The sequence below is a fragment of the Tenrec ecaudatus genome, chromosome 1 (genome assembly GCF_050624435.1).
Source record: "Tenrec ecaudatus isolate mTenEca1 chromosome 1, mTenEca1.hap1, whole genome shotgun sequence".
Classification (NCBI taxonomy): Eukaryota; Metazoa; Chordata; class Mammalia; order Afrosoricida; family Tenrecidae; genus Tenrec; species Tenrec ecaudatus.
In genome coordinates, this window is record NC_134530.1 from 10,302,716 (window position 1) to 10,317,613 (window position 14,898).

The 14,898-nt window shown below is 58.7% G+C and overlaps 1 protein-coding gene across 1 annotated transcript; it reads right to left on the minus strand.

Moving 5' to 3' along the window:
- Positions 1-2,755: 2,755 nt before the first annotated feature.
- PRR36 (proline rich 36) lies at positions 2,756-6,990 on the minus strand. The gene is made up of 6 exons (XM_075541943.1): positions 6,732-6,990; positions 6,517-6,616; positions 6,238-6,350; positions 5,621-6,153; positions 3,400-4,441; positions 2,756-3,273 (listed from the first exon to the last, which is right to left on the minus strand). The coding sequence occupies exons 1-6, from the start codon at positions 6,988-6,990 to the stop codon at positions 2,756-2,758; spliced, it is 2,565 nt and encodes an 854-aa protein (XP_075398058.1).
- Between the last annotated feature and the right edge of the window lie 7,908 nt (positions 6,991-14,898).

A 14,898-nucleotide genomic window follows, 5' to 3' on the forward strand; every position in this document is an offset into this window, starting at 1 on the left:
GTGGATGAGGGGCACCAAGTGGAGCAGGCCTTGAGGGGAGGGGGCCCACGGTAGGGGAAGCGCTCCCCCACCCCCAGGGCCTGGGCCAGCATTGGGGTATCCTTACAGTGCCTCAGAATGGAGGGGGCAACTAGAGTCACAGCAGGAGGGCCACAATAGCTACTGGGAACGAAGAATATGCCATAACCCAGTGGTTCTCAACGATCCTGCAGTTCCTCGTGGTAACCCCCAACCAAAAAATTATTTTTGTTGCTACTTCACTGTATTTTACTACTGTTATGAGTCGGGTGACCCCCCAAAGGAGTTGTGACCCACAGGTTGAGAACCGCTGCCTTAGCCAAGTGTGAGCAAAGGTGGGAAGTAGGGAGCTAGTATTGGGGAAAATGGGGCCCAGAGGACTGTGGTCTAGAAAACACAGCATAGTACTTTGGAAGGGTGGTGGCAAGATGGTGAGGACTTAAAGGGAGGGGGGCTCGTGACTGCCCACCTGGGCCTTCCCAGGAGACACACCATGATGGACGCTCAAGTCAGTCACTGCAGTGTGCTAAGTGCCCCGTAGGTGTACACGGAAGGCTTCCTGGAGCAGAGGGTACAAAATCAGAAGGGTGCAGGACAGAGGCCTGCCAGGGAGGGACAGGGGAGAGTGGACAAAGCCAGGCCCAGAGGATCCAACCAGGAGCAAGAGCTGGCACTTTGAGGGCGGTGGGGAGCCAGTGCCAGATGTAGGGGAGGGTCTCCATCAGATGGGATGCAGGGCTGGACCAGTGAGGAGGCAGGGCCAAGAGCTTGCAGAAACTGAGTCAGGGCTGGGAGGAGGCTGAAGGGGCAGTGCCCCCCCACCCCATAGAGCAGCAGTTCTCAACCTGTGGGTCGTGACCCCTTTAGGGGTCCAGTGACCCTTTCACAGGGGTTGCCCAATTAATCACAGTAGCAAAATGACAGTGATGAAACGGCAACTGAATTTTATGGTTGGGGGGGGGGTCACCACAACATGAACATATGAAAGGGTCATGGCATTAAGGAGGTTGAGAACCACTGCCATAGTGTCTATGGATGGTAAAGGAGGCTGGAGCTTCAGGTAGGTGTGGTGGTCTCTGCACCCGGTGTGACCCACACAGGGCCCCTCCCTGTGCAATCTGACATCTGCGGAGAAGCAGCAAACACATGTCAGGAACTGCTAGCACGCTTGCAGCTCCTGTGGCCTCTGGCACTAGTGCCGGCAGGCAGATTTCACAGCCTGGGTTAGTGTCCCCCTCTCCTGTTCCCACGGAGGAACTCCACTGCACTGGCTCCCAGGATGGCAGTCTCAACCGTGACCTTGCCCTGCTCATCACAGAGCCTGTTGGCCTTGAAGCCTGGGCTGATTCATGTGTTCGGGGTCTGGGGTCCCTGGGTTCTCCCAGGGCCCAGCTGGAGCAGAAACGGCTATTGGGTAGCATGCTGAGCCCCAGCTGATTCTCACTATAGGTGGCGGTGCCCACCGGGGCCAGGACTCTTCTCAAACCCCGCACTGGAAGGTGGTCATGTCTAGGGAGAAACTGGTTCTTGGGAGAGACAGGGTCCTGCTTTTAGCCTTTCACCGGCCACCCTGGAGGTCACGATCTCTGCCTTGCCGCCATCATTTTGCATGCCACGCTGGAGACCCTCAAGGGTTCCTACAGGGGCACTTAAGGCAGAGGGAGCCCCTAACAAGAGTTTGAGGGGCACAAGGATCAGGGGGGCTAGGCTGGGAGGAGGGACAAGGAAGCTGGGCTGGGCAGCAGTTTTGTTTGAGGGACTGGGGAGGATGCCTGATGGTAGACGGGATAAGAGTGCAGGTAGAGGCAGAGACTCCTGAGGACCACAGATTGTGGACCCCTGAAGATGCCTGATTGGAGGGCCCTGAAGGGGACACCTGGAGTTGGGTGAGGGTCACAGGCTTGGGTGCCGACCACACCCAAAAAGGAAGGGCAAGAGAGGGCTCCCTGGTCTCCCGTTCAGCCATGGGGGAGGCCGTTTCTTCCCTGCAAGCCCTCCTGGGACAGTGGGCTGGCCACCAGAGGGGTCTCTGGCCCCACAGAGGGCCTCAGGCCAGCTGGCCTCCACAGCCCACCCAGAACTGGGAAAGTTCTAGAGGGATTCAGGGGGAAACAGAGGCCAGAGAACCCCTTCCCCTCACCCTCTCCCCCTGGGCTCCTTCCTCCAGACCTGAGTGGCAGCGCCAGGCAAGGGAGTGTGCCCTGTGAATAAGGGTCTCATGCCCTCCTCAGGAGCACCAGCTGCTCTACGCCACGCCACGGCCGCAAGTCTATGTGACCCCCTCCCTCCCAGGCCCTTTCTGCACCGAGAATTGTCACCAGAATTCGGACATATTCACGCAAGCGGGTGGGGGAACCGTGCAGGATAGGGCCCATCTTGCACACCCCTTCTTTTGCATGAGAAAGCCCTCCAGCCAGAACTCTGAGAACGTCCAGCCTGGCTTGACCCCGCGCTGTCCCAGCCCCTGTAGCAACACCAAAGGCAGGGGTCCAACGTACTGGCTTTATTGTAAACTCGGGCCGCGCAAGGAGCAATACACCGGGCACAGAGGGGGGTTCCAGGGAGCGGGACGTGTCCTAGGTGAAGGAGGCGGAGCGAGAGGGGTGAACCTGGGCCAACAGACCCGGATCAAAAAGGCTGAGTGCAATGGGCTGAAGGAGGGGTCTACGTCTTAAGAGGGGTGGCTAGGGCGGGCCCTAAGGCAGGTTGGGCATAGGAGGCGGGGTCAGGGTCCGGCTCAGTGGAAGGTCTCCACTTCCACCACCGTCCAATCACCCTGCGGGGAGGCCACGTCGTCCGGGGAGAAGCTGGTGACAGAGGTGATGCTGGCCCGGGACTCGTCCAGTGGAGACAGCAGCTCGGCCCAGCGGCCCAGTTCGGCATCGCTGAGAGCAGCCCGGGCGCCTCCCGCGCCGCTGCCCCCGCCTGCGGCTCCTGAGTCCCTGCCTCCACCACCCGTCGCCCCCTCAGTCGCCGCCAGCAGCAGCGTCCGGCTCAGAAGGTGCTGCACCACGCTCGCCTGCAGAGCCCCCAGCGGTAGCTCGCCCAGGCGCGCTGGCTTCGGGCCCCGCGGGGCAACCCCAGTCACCACTGCAGCGGCGGCCGCGGCCGCAGCCTTCCCACCACCCGCGCCCGCACCCGGATCCAGAGAGCCTGGGACTGGGGGTGCCGTCTCAGGTCCTTCAGCCTCGTAGATGGTGCACAACCCGTCGGTGGAGCCAGGCCCTGCAGCAGGTGGCCACTGCAGGGGCGCTCCTGCGGGAAGGGACGTCCGCTGAGCCCAAGGCCGGGAGAGCCACGCCCCTGTGTTCCAGGGCCCACTTCCAACTCCCGCCCCGAACCCCGCCCACAGCCCAGTGGTGGCCAGGCCCGGTCGCTCACCTGGGGCACAGCGGCCAGCCAGTGGTGCTGCTGGGCCTCGGCTCCAAGCGGCCGGGTGACAGGCGGCCAGCTCCGCGTCAGCGGGCGGAGAGACCGCAGCGCTGCCCTCGGGCCCACTGTCGTAGCCTCGCAGCTCCTCGGGTGTGCTGGTGGCACTGCTGCTGTGGCCTGCCAAGTCTGGACCACTCAGCGTGCTGGACGGGCTGCGCGAGGGCGGTGGCGGTGGTGCTGGGGTCAGCGCCAGGGTCAGCCGTGGGCCGGGGTTCGGAGTATCGGGACCCGGGGTCGGGGGACGGCGCAGGGCCAGTAAAGGAGGTGAGGCTGGGGGCGAAGGAGGGGCCTGGAGAGGAGGAGAGGCTGGGGGAGAGGGAGGGACTTGCAGAAGGGGTGAAGCTGGGGGAGCGGGAGGAGCCTGCAGAGGAGGTGAGGCTGGGGGAGAGGGAGGGGCCTGCAGAGAGGGTGAGGCTGGGGGAGATGGAGGGGCCTGCAGAAGGGGTGAGGCTGATGGAGAGGGAGGGGCCTGCTGAGGAGGTGAGATTGGGGGAGAAGGAGGAGCCTGCAGAGGGAGTGAGGCTGGGGGAAGGGCCTGGAGAGGGGAAAAGGCTGAGGGAGAGGGAGGGACCTGTAGAAGGGGAGAGGCTGGGGGAGAGGGAGGGGTGTGCAGAGGGGGTGAGGCTGGGGGAGAGGGAGGGGCCTGCAGAGGGGGTGAGGCTGGGGGAGAGGGAGGGGCCTGCAGAGGGGGTGAGGCTGGGGGAGAGGGAGGGGCCTGCAGAGGGGGTGAGGCTGGGGGAGAGGGAGGGGCCTGCAGAGGGGGTGAGGCTGGGGGAGAGGGAGGGACCTGCAGAGGGGGTGAGATTGGAGGAGAGGGAGGGGCCTGCAGAGGGGGTGAGGCTGGGGGAGAAGGAGGAGCCTGCAGAGGGAGTGAGGCTGGGGGAGAGGGAGGGGCCTGCAGAGGGGGTGAGATTGGAGGAGAGGGAGGGGCCTGCAGAGGAGGGGAGGCTGGGGGAGAGGACAGAGCCTGTTGCAGGGGTGAAGGAGGGACCTGCAGAGGTGAGGCTGGGGGAGAGGGAGGGACCTGCAGAAGTGGAGAGGTGGTGGGAGAGGGAGGGGCTTGCAGAGGGGGTGAGACTGGGGGAGGAGGGGCTTGCAGAGGAGGGGAGGCTGGGGGAGAGGACAGAGCCTGTTGCAGGGGTGAAGGAGGGACCTGCAGAGGTGAGGCTGGGGGAGAGGGAGGGACCTGCAGAAGTGGAGAGGTGGTGGGAGAGGGAGGGGCTTGCAGAGGGGGTGAGACTGGGGGAGGAGGGGCTTGCAGAGGAGGGGAGGCTGGGGGAGAGGACAGAGCCTGTTGCAGGGGTGAAGGAGGGACCTGCAGAGGTGAGGCTGGGGGAGAGGGAGGGACCTGCAGAAGTGGAGAGGTGGTGGGAGAGGGAGGGGCTTGCAGAGGGGGTGAGACTGGGGGAGGAGGGGCTTGCAGAGGAGGGGAGGCTGGGAGAGAGGACAGAGCCTGTTGCAGGGGTGAAGGAGGGACCTGCAGAGGTGAGGCTGGGGGAGAGGGAGGGGCCTGCCGAGACCCTGAGATCAGAGATGATGGGGTCTTCAGATGAGCAGCCAAAGTGGAGGGAGTGGCTTGTGGGGGGGGCGTAGCCAGCGGAGAGGGAGGTTCTAGCAGAGGCTGTGAAGCGTGAAAAGGCGGAGCCTCTAGAAGGGGTGTGTCCACGGGAGGAAGATCCCGCCGAAAGGCCTGCACAGGACAGTCTTGCATTGGGGGCGTGGTCTGAGAAGATGGAGACAGTGAAGGCAAGGACTGTGTAGAGAACTGGGTCAAAGATGAAAAAGCTTGGAGGGAGGGTGTGGCTAGAGGAGAGGGCGGGTTCCTCGGAGACTGAGAAAGGGGAGCCAGTGGAGGAGGCGTGGCTGTTCCCAGAGGTGTCAAAGGAGGTGTGGCCAAAGGGGAGGGACGAGCGGGCACCAAGAGTGAAGGCTGGGCCATAGATTGCAGAGGGCTTGAAACTGGTGGGAAGAATGGAGCCTCCGAAGTGGACGTGGCCTGGGGAGAGGTGGCATCCTGGAAAGTGGGTGGAGCCTGCACAGGGGGCGTGACTGATGGAGCGGGAGGGGCTGGGGGAGGGAGTGTAGCTGAAGGCTGCCCTGGTGGAGGAGGCGTGTTCCTAAGCTTGGTAAGGCTAAGGGGAGATGATGTGGTCTGTGGGGATGACAGGGCCTGAACTGGGAGCGAGGACTGAGGGGGCATGGCGGGTGAAGGAGGGGGTGTGGCTGGCAAGGGGGAGCCAGTGACCTGGGGAGTCTGTGCCAGCCGTGCGCTGCTCGGGCCCCTGAAACTGGAGGTGAGCGAAGAAGACTGGCTCCGCCCAGGGGCCGTGGCTTTCCTTAGGGGTGTGGCCAGCGAAGGGCGCAGAGCCTGGGGTCCTTTTGATTTGGGTTGAGAGGGATGGGCCTGGGGGGCGGGCATCCCTCTCGGGGAAGGCCCGGAGCTGGCTGAAGGGGGCCCCGGGGTGGCACTGGAGCTCAGTGGACGTGTGACAGGTCTCTGGAGGCCCCCGCCTGCACTGGGCCGCCTCTTAGTGGCGGGGCTCAGCTCCGAGGCGTTGCTCACGGACCTTCTTGCGGGGACCTCGGTCGGGAGCCTTTGCCTGACACTCATAGCTGCCCGGGGGAGTCCCACCTCGGCCTCAGGCACCCGGGACCGACGGGCGATGGCCGGAGAGGAAGCACCGGGAGTGGGCCCGGAAGTGTCTGGAGACAAAGCAGAAGGCCAAGGGGTCACCGCTGGTGCCCCCCTCGCTGCCCAGGAACCCCGCTCCTCCACAGGGTACATACCTCTCCGTGACCCGGCGCTCAGGGTGCTCCTTCTGGGTGCTTCCAGAGCTTTTGCTCTGGCTACAGGCTCCCCAGCTGAGGGTTGGGGTCCCTTCTGGCTTGGAGGCCCTGGCCTGGGGACAGGAGGGGCGGAGCTCAGAACACAACCCTTGCTCCATTTTCCCATCCGTGAAAGGGGGCATTGACCATTTCTGTGGACTAATCATGAAGTTCACCCAATTGTCCAAAGGAGCTCCGGTATAAAATTAAAGAGGCAGCTTGGGGGAGGGCAGTTGTCACCTGGCAGCCCCGCTGGCACGTGCAGGGCTGGAGATGGAGCCAGGGCCAGGAGCCTTGGTGGGGGCCCGTTCTGCTCTCGCAGCTGCTGGGGGCCTGGAGGCTGCGGGGAGAGGCCGAGTCAGCGGTACCCTAAAAGGACGTGGGGGGCGGGGCGGGGGGAGTTGGTGTCTTGGAAGAAAGTGGGGAAGATGGAGTGGGTAAGGAAGCCGGGATACCTAGACTCCGGGGGCCTGCCCCCGCACTCCGCGCCGGTCCCACGCGGCCAGCGGCCTCAGAAAGAGTGGTTCCCGCCATGCCCCCGACTCGCTCCGCCTGAGGCCTGCGCCCCGCTGCTCCGAGAACGCGGAGGGCCGCGGCGGTCACTGGTGGAGGAGGTCGCGGAGACCCTGGGGGCCTGGGGGTCGGGAGGCCGGGAGGTCGGGAAGCCGGCGTCCGGGCGGTGGCCCCAGCCTTGGACTTGTCCCTCTTGTCCATCCTGCACCTAATGAGCAGACCCGTCAGCATCCCAGGTCCTGCACCGCGCGCAACGCGGCGGGCCGGGACCAGAGCCCGCGAGCGCTGTCTTCAGCTCAGCATCGCCATTCACAGGCGTCAGAGACTCAGCCTTCGCCGCCAGCGGGTCCCTCCATCATACCCATCCACCAGCCCAGCGGGTCCCTCCATCATACCCACCCACCAGCCCAGCGGGTCCCTCCATCCGACCCACCCACCAGCCCCGCTGCTAAGCTGTTTGTCCCCAGGCCCCACGCCCACCACCTTAACCAAATGCTAGAAGCCTGGCCGGCCTTGGCCCACCCACCGCTCCCTTCCATGCACCCACCCCTCGCCCCCTTCGGCACCTAGACGACTAGCCTCGGGGGCAAAGGAGCCGCTAAGGACTGTCGGAGAGCGGAGGGGGCCCAGGACGTCCTTCTCGGCCTTCTCGAGGGACCCCGGCACCTGCCAGGAGCAGGAGCGGCGCCTGCTGCCCGCGAACCGGCTCCGGAGACAAAGAGCCGCGTCCCAACCGCCCCCTCCCCGCACAGCCGAGCCCGCGCGCGGCCCGCCACCTGTGCCACCACCCTCACCTCCGGCTCCCGCCGCCCGCCGCTCCCACGCCGGACGCCCGGGCCGGGGCGACGCGGGCGCAGTGGCCGCCCTGCGGGAGGGCGAGGGGCGGGGGCGGCCGAGGCCGCCGCGCGGGGGAGCAGGCGGGCCCCGCCCCTGGGCCGCGGGAGAAGAGCCGGGCGCGCGCGAGGAAGGTCCGGGCGCGCGCTCTCCCTGGACCCGGAGGAGCGGCGGGCGGGGACGCGCCGAAGGGTGGGGGCGAAGCGCGCTGGAGGGAGGGGCTGCAGCCCCGAGGCCTGAGGACGACGTGTGTCTGCAAACCACCGCCGAAGAACCCGGCGGCCAGGAGTGGGAAGCCCCGTGGAAGTCCTGGGGGGCCTCCCCCTACGCACACAAGTCCACCTTACTACTCCCTCTCCGAACACGCACACCTGCCCGGTCCCCACCCCAACCACCTTGCAACCCAGTCCTTCCGGGCGCTGATAGGCTGGGCCTTAGCAACTGGAGGGTGGGTCCAAAGCGTCCTCTGGCCTTGCCAACCAATCCCGCTGTCCTGTGGCCCAGGGCCCTTTCTTTCCCTTCACGACCGCTGGGCCAGCCTCCCTGCCCCCTCCACCAAGGTCCCCGAGGGGCTCGGCCCCTCTCACAACCCGGAATGCTTTTCCCAGACCCCGGAAACCCGCTTCCTGCTGGGGGAGGGCGGCTGCTGCGAGCCAGACAGCCCTGGGAAAGGAAGGGGTTGGAGCGCAGATTGGAAGAAAGGGAGACAGGGAAGAGGGAGGAAGAGTGGTGGGCGGGCCCAGCACCCCACAAAGACCTCCTCCCAGAACCAGGCTCAGGAGGACCAGGCTGGGTGGGGGGAGTCCGGAGGTGTCCAAACAGGTGCACGCAGGAGGAGCGGAGTCGATGCTGATCCAGGGCAAGCTGCAGGGAGTTTAAAAGAAAAAAAATCAATCCATTGCCCCAGTTTCTGGATTGCAGGCTCACAGCGACTCCGTGTAAGGCCCCCGGAGGGTGCAGTTTGCACTAGACTCCCAACCTCAAGGTTGGCGGTTTGAAACTACCCAGCAGTACTGTGGAAGAAAGGCCTGGTGATCTTCCACTGAGATCCCAGCCAAGAATACCTTATGATGCAATTCTTCTCGATCGCACGTAGAGGGCGCCAGGGGTCTGCAGACAATCAAGCTCGCTGCCATCCAGCGGATTCTAACATATGGACCTTATCACACAGAGTAGAACTCTCTCAGCTGGTTTCGAGACTGTGAATCTTTAAGGGGCCAAAAGGCCCATGTTTGTGCAGAAGAGCTCTTAATAGTCTCAAACTGCTGACCTTCCAATTCACAGCCCAACTACACCACCAAATTAGCATAACCACTCCACCACCTGGGCTCCTCTGCCAGCCATACCTCACTGCTCGCTGCCATCAGGTCCATGCTGACTCGAAGCCTAGTCTTTCTGCAGAGCTGCTGGTGGCTTTGAACTGCCGACCACGCAGATCACAGCCCAGTGCATAACCACCACACCAGCGGGGCTCCTGGCAAGAGGAGGTGTCTTTCTGATGACTTCATCAGCCAGTGCAAGAGCCCCAGGGAAGGGTCTCCCTAGAGAACCGTGACCCTCTCTTGCTCTTATCCTCTCCCTGGACTTTTCCCTCTTTCCACTGTGATACGTCCTCCCTGAGAACTCTGCCAGCCACCACAGCCGCCCAAAGAGCCGGCTCCCTCTGCCCCAGCTCTCTGCCCCATCACACACACAAGCACACACCCACCACATACAATTCACAAGCCACACATACACCACACAGATCACACACACCACACACCATCCTAACCCATACATGCCCCACCCACCACACAAACCCATACACACCCCACCCAAAACCAACTACATAAATACACACACACAAACACACCACATACACCACACAAACCTCCATAAACACCACAGAAATCCCACACCCACACAGCTCACAGCATACAAAACCATGCATACCTAACCCAAACCACACACACACAACATACACCACACAAACTCACACCCCACACCAACCACATACCACACACATACCCCACCCAACCTACACACACTCTACACATACCCCACCCGAAAAACACACACCACACAAGCGCACGCACACCTCACACCACATGCACATGCACCCCACAGAAGCCACAAACCATTCATGACACATACTATACACATGGATGATACACACTGCATATGTACACATCATCCATCGTGTGCACCATAAACCTCATATGTCACACACACCCCACAGACCACACACTATACATCATATATATGTTCTATCCACACCACATACTCCACACGCCACACTTCTCCACAGCAACACACATCAGACCTCACAAACCCAAAACACAACACTACACACCCATTATACATCACACACTACACACCACATACACACACCATTAACCAAACACCCCATAAAACACAACACAGTGACACCATACACTACCCACACACCACACACACATCACATATACATACCACACGCACACCACACACTTCACAAACGCCATACACATACCACACCATACACACCCTATCCACCACACCACATCACACACAGACACACACCACACACGCCACATACGTCATACACACCACACAGATCCCAGCACGCACACCCCTTCCCAGGACTCGGGACGATGAGACGGGCACTTGGCTGGCCTGCGTGGGGCTGGTTGGGCTGGGCGAGTGGGTGGATGGACAGCAGGGATCGCACTTTCTCGCTCCAGGAATTTTGGCCCCGGGGCCACGTGCAGAACATGCAGGAACGACCGAGAGGGCGCCGTCGAAGTGAATGCCCACTCAGCCACCAGAGACAACACAACCAAGAAATGGGCAAAGGCTCTGAACAGACACGTTGTCCCAGGAGAGATTCAAATGGCCCACAAGCACATCATCAGCCATCGTGGCTGCTGATGGTCTTGAGCCTGCCCGTGGTACGTGATGCTCCAATCGCTGCCTTCCAGAAGCAAATCTCCGAGTCTTTCTCACATGGAGCTACATCCAGGGTGGGTTCAGGCCACCAACCGTCACAAGTTCACGTGTCACCCAGACTTCTGTTAGAATGGCAATCACTGGAGGGAGAGGGGGAGGAAACCAACAGGTGTTCTTGAGGTCAGGGAGAAAGTGGGATGCAGTTCCATTCCTGGTGGGAACACCATGTGGTTCCTTGAGACGTTGAACATAGTGCAGGAAGCAGCGATGGGGGGCCATAACGGACCTCCTCTGGCTTCCATATTGGCAGGAGGCGAGAATCAGGCAGGCCTCCAGGCTCCGCACCCTTCCTTCCCCACTCTGCAACCAACCGTCCCTCCCACCCACTCAGAATCTACGCTGGGTCTATACTTGGTGCAATGGCCACGCAGAACTCACAGACAATAGCCACAGATAAGGGGGTCATTGGGGAGCCCTAGTGGCATCGTGGTTATGTGCGGGCTGCTAGCCACAAAGCCAGCAGTTCAAAACCACCAGACAGGGCTTTCTACTCCCATAAAGCATTGCAGTCTTGGCAACCCACTGGGGCAGTTCCGCTCGATGGCAGCGAGTAGTGAGTTTTGAGTTTCTTGGGGAAGCCAATAGATTACTGTAATTCAGGATCGGCCAACAGTAAGGGTAAAGCCATGGGTCTCCTCAGCCAGCAGCCAAGTCTCTCTCTAGTCTTCGGTTTCTTTTGTTTTTAAAAGGCGGATTACTCTAACATTGGCGGTGGGGGGGGGGGGTTAGACTTGGAGCGTGACTAAGGGCCATGATTTTAGGGGTCCCACCCGTCTCTATCCACTTAGTGATCCTTGTACCTTTTATGATCTTGAGTTTTGTTCCACATTTTTCTCCCACTCTACCCAGGACCTTCTAATGTGATTCTTTTCAAAGCACTTGGTGGTTAGTGCTGACAGAGTCCAGATGGCGAGTGGGTTATGAGTCGGGCAGCTAACCTCAAGGTTGATAGTTTGACTCCACTAGCCACTTCAATGGAGAAAGACGAGGCTCTCTGATCCCATAAGACTGACAGCCTCAGAAACCCAAGGGGCAGCTCCACGCTGTCCTATGAGTGGACATTGACTCCGTGGCAGTGGGTGGGTGGGTGGTAGCTGGGCACCATCTAGTTCTTTCGATCTTCATCGTTCTTTCTCCAGATGGAGTGAGAACAATTACACCTTAGATCAGCGATTCTCAACCTGTGGGTCGTGACCACTTTGGGAGTCACCTGATGATTCATAACAGTAGCAAAATGACAGTGATGAAGTAGCAACTGAAATAATTTTATGGTTGGGGGTCACCACACCATGAGGAACTGTATTAAAGCGTGGCATTAAGAAGCTTGAGAACCATTGCCTGCCTTAGATGTCTTGCTCATAAGCTATTAAGATAGCAGTCCTTACTCACCAAAGTAAGATGTGAAACAGGGTCTTACTCGTGGACTATGTTAAGTCAGCTGACCTTGATGTGCCCCCAAGAGTATATAGTCCAGGCCCAGTGACACATTCCTCCCGGTTCTGTCCAAGAAGAAGTGTTCCTAACTTTGCCCCTCCATGCTCCACTACATTCATGGACATCATCTCTCACACCTACAAACACACTCTCTCTCCCGGCCACACTGGTTCAGTCTGTGTGTCCATCCAAGCTTCTACTCGTAGATCACTATTGCAGGATTGGATCAATAGCAGTCGTTGCCTCTGTTTCCTGTAACTTTTGCAAACCTCCCAGTGTCTTCTACGGTCATGTTTTTGCCCACCTCTTATTGTCTATTGTCTTGTTCTGCGCCTAAGTTAACAGGTGTCTACCTTCTAGCCCATGAATCTCCCCACCGGATCTTCTCCTCCCACTCCCGGTAACCACTAAGGGCTGTTTCTTTTAGTGTGAAACTATTTCTCTTGACTCTTTATTATAGTGGTCTGATACATTCATCCTTCGGTGATTAATTAATTTCACTCAGCACAATGCCCCCCAAGAGTCCCGGTGGGTTACACCTTTGACTGATAACGGCGAGGCCAGCAGTTCAAAACCGAAGTTCCCAGCCCCGCTACAAGGGAGAAAGACGGGCTTTCTACTCCCATAAAGACTTTGAGCCTTGGAAATCCCCAGGGGTAGAGCCCTGATTACGAATTAGACAGCGATCCACAAAGCCATTGTTCAAAACCTCCACTGGCTCTGCAGGAGGAAGATGGGGCTTTCCACTGCCATAAAGAGTTATGTCTTGTCCTCTAGGGTAGCTATGAGTCGGTATTGATTCGCCGGCAGGGAGTGAGCGGGTTGGTCTCTGTTGTGCGGTGTGTTACTCTTTAATTGTGTGTAGCATTCCAGTGTGCATGCACCACGGTGGAAATAGCCTCTCTTCCACCGACGGACACTCAGGTTGTCTCCATCCATTGGGAAATGCTTTGTCGTGTCTGTTTTCACAAGAACAACTTTTGTTTTTGTTTCCAACAAGGAATGGAAGACCTGAAGACCTGCTTGGACCAGTCGAAGCCAGCCTCTCTAGCTGGCCCTTCAAGGTCCCTGACCTCTGGCTTTAGAGAACTTCTCAGGTCTACCAAATGTCACCTGCATGAGTGCTTCAGGCATGACAGCAGCCTAGTGTCCCTACCAGCGGGGACGCCAACCAGCTGGGGGCCACCAAGTCTCCTGAATCACCTCTATCCCATCTTCATCCCCAGAGGCCTGCCTCCTATCATCTGACCTTGTAAGAACCCTCTAGGTGACATGACTCAGGGATCCTGTGTACGAGATGAATGAGACTGCCTGGTCTTGCACCACACACTCACAACTGTTATGTTTGGGCCCCATTATTGCAGCCGTTTGTTGTGTCAATCACACGGATGCGTTTTCTTTCTTTCCTGCTCTTTTGCTGCCCCTCTGCTTTACCAATCATGATGCCCTTTCCCAGGGGCTGGGCTAGCCCGGTATAATGTGCAAAGCATGTGAGAAGTCTCCTCATCTTTGCTGCTAAGGAGCATTCTGACTGTGCTTGCTCGGAGACAGCTTTGTTTGTTCTCCCAGCAGCCTTCGGTACTGTCATCGTCTCCACCAACACCACAATTCAGACACATCGAAAAATGACCCGACGGAATGTGGAAATGATTGAGCAACGTTGGTTTTTCTGTTTTTTTTAATACATTTTATTGGGGGCTCTTGCAACTCTTAACACAATCCACACATACATCCATTGTGTGTCAAGCACATTTGTACATTTGTTGCCATCATCATTCTCAAAACATTTGCTTTCTGCTTGAGCCCTTGATATCAGCTCTTCATTTCTTTCCACTCCCTCCCCGCCCCTCAAAAACCCTTGATAATTTATAAATTATTATTATTTTGTCATGTCTTACACTGTCTGACATCTCCCTTCACCCACTTTTCTGTTGTCTGTCCCCCAGGGAGGGGTTTATATGTAGATCCTTGTGATCGGTTTCCCCTGTCTACCCCACCTTCCCTCCACCCTCCTGGCATGGCCACTCTCACCACCGGTCCTGAGGGGGTTCATCTGTCCTGGATTCTCTGTGTTTCCAGTTTCTATCTGTACAAATATACATCCTCTGGTCTAGCCAGGTTTGTAAGGTGTGGGGGAAGCCAGCCCCCTACAACTAATGGCAGATTCGGCAGGTGCAATTGTACAGTTATGATATACAAAGATTATAGTAAAGTCATAGCGAATAATGGAGATAGGAGAGAGGGTAAAATAAAGGAGTCAGACACATTTCATGGCAGCATGCTCATCTCACCTCCTCTTAGTGGTACTTGCGGAGGTGGGAGACGAGAGGGCAGAAGAGAGTGCTCAGGAGGTTTTATTTCTAACCAAAGCTTATATATCTTGGGGGGCATGCAAACCCTCTGATTACATAGATAACAGTCGATGTCATAGGAAGGGGGTGTAACATAGGCAATACAAGCAACAGGGGGGGGGATGACCTAGGGTGTACATGCAGTAGTACAGGAAGGGAATAGGGGTACATACGTGGCAACATGGGTGGGCCCTAGACTCAACATAGTTGCCTAAGCTCAGTCACCCTTGAGTGGTCCCGGACTTGCCTTCGGGCAGCCCTTTAAGGGAACAATATCAGAAGGGAGAGGGCCCTACTCAGGGTGAGTCAGACTATACAGTCTGGTTGCTCTAGATACCCTTAAGGAGAATAACCTCTGACGTACTTTCAACGACCTCCTAGTGTGCAGTCATTTACCATGTGTAGCAAGCGTCTTGAGTTTGGCATATATTTGTGGGAGACAACTTGGAAGAAATTTTTCTGTATCACACAGTAAAGTAGAATTGGGATCATGATAGTGGGGGGAGCATTTAAGAACTAGAGG

Excerpts from the sequence above, each read along its gene's own strand:
- PRR36 (XM_075541943.1), bottom strand. The coding sequence starts at position 6,990 with ATGGACAAGAGGGACAAGTCCAAGGCTGGGGCCACCGCCCGGACGCCG. Across the intron at positions 6,351-6,516 it reads CGTGCCAGCGGGGCTGCCAG|GCCAGGGCCTCCAAGCCAGA; the intron begins GTGACAACTGCC and ends TCCTGTCCCCAG. Across the intron at positions 3,274-3,399 it reads GGCTGGCCGCTGTGCCCCAG|GAGCGCCCCTGCAGTGGCCA; the intron begins GTGAGCGACCGG and ends CCCTTCCCGCAG.